A 500-nucleotide genomic window follows, 5' to 3' on the forward strand; every position below is an offset into this window, starting at 1 on the left:
GGGGCTCCCCAAGCCCCCGCCGTTGAGGGTCGTCTCGAATCCGTACATGGGGGCAGAACCCCTAACCCGGGGCTTCTCCCTCACTCGTTCTGGGGGCGAGGGTGACGAGTCCTCCAACTTGGGGTCCCTGCGGCTGTGACCCCCCCCTTGGGCTTCGTGCGACGCACGCGGGCCGGACCCCAGCCCGCGTCCCCTCCCCGAAGCCCCACCCCTCATCTCCTATTGGGTATGCCCGAAACACGCGAGCCTCGAGCCACTCCCCTTGGCCAATGGGGCGAGGCGGGGGCGGGGCCTGGGGCGTTGGGGGCGGGGCCGGGCGGGGCAGCCCGCGCTCACCGCTCACCCCGCAGATCTACGAGGACTCCATCGTGCTGCAGTCCGTGTTCACCAGCGTGCGGCAGAAGATCGAGAAGGAGGACGACAGCGAGGGCGACGACAGCGACGAGGAGGAGGAGGCGGAGGAGGAAGGCTCGGAGTCGGAGTGTGAGTGGGGAGCGGAG

The 500-nt window shown here is 70.2% G+C and overlaps 1 protein-coding gene across 1 annotated transcript in view; it reads left to right on the forward strand.

Moving 5' to 3' along the window:
• Smarca4 (SWI/SNF related, matrix associated, actin dependent regulator of chromatin, subfamily a, member 4) overlaps positions 1–500 on the forward strand; it is a 63,460-nt gene that overhangs the window by 62,203 nt on the left and 757 nt on the right. Inside the window, exon 29 of the mRNA XM_013033946.1 lies at positions 351–483. Coding sequence (XP_012889400.1) covers positions 351–483 — 133 coding nt within the window. The remainder of the gene's footprint in view (positions 1–350; positions 484–500) is intronic.

This window comes from Dipodomys ordii, unplaced genomic scaffold (genome assembly GCF_000151885.1).
Source record: "Dipodomys ordii isolate 6190 unplaced genomic scaffold, Dord_2.0 Scaffold180, whole genome shotgun sequence".
NCBI lineage: Eukaryota > Metazoa > Chordata > Mammalia > Rodentia > Heteromyidae > Dipodomys > Dipodomys ordii.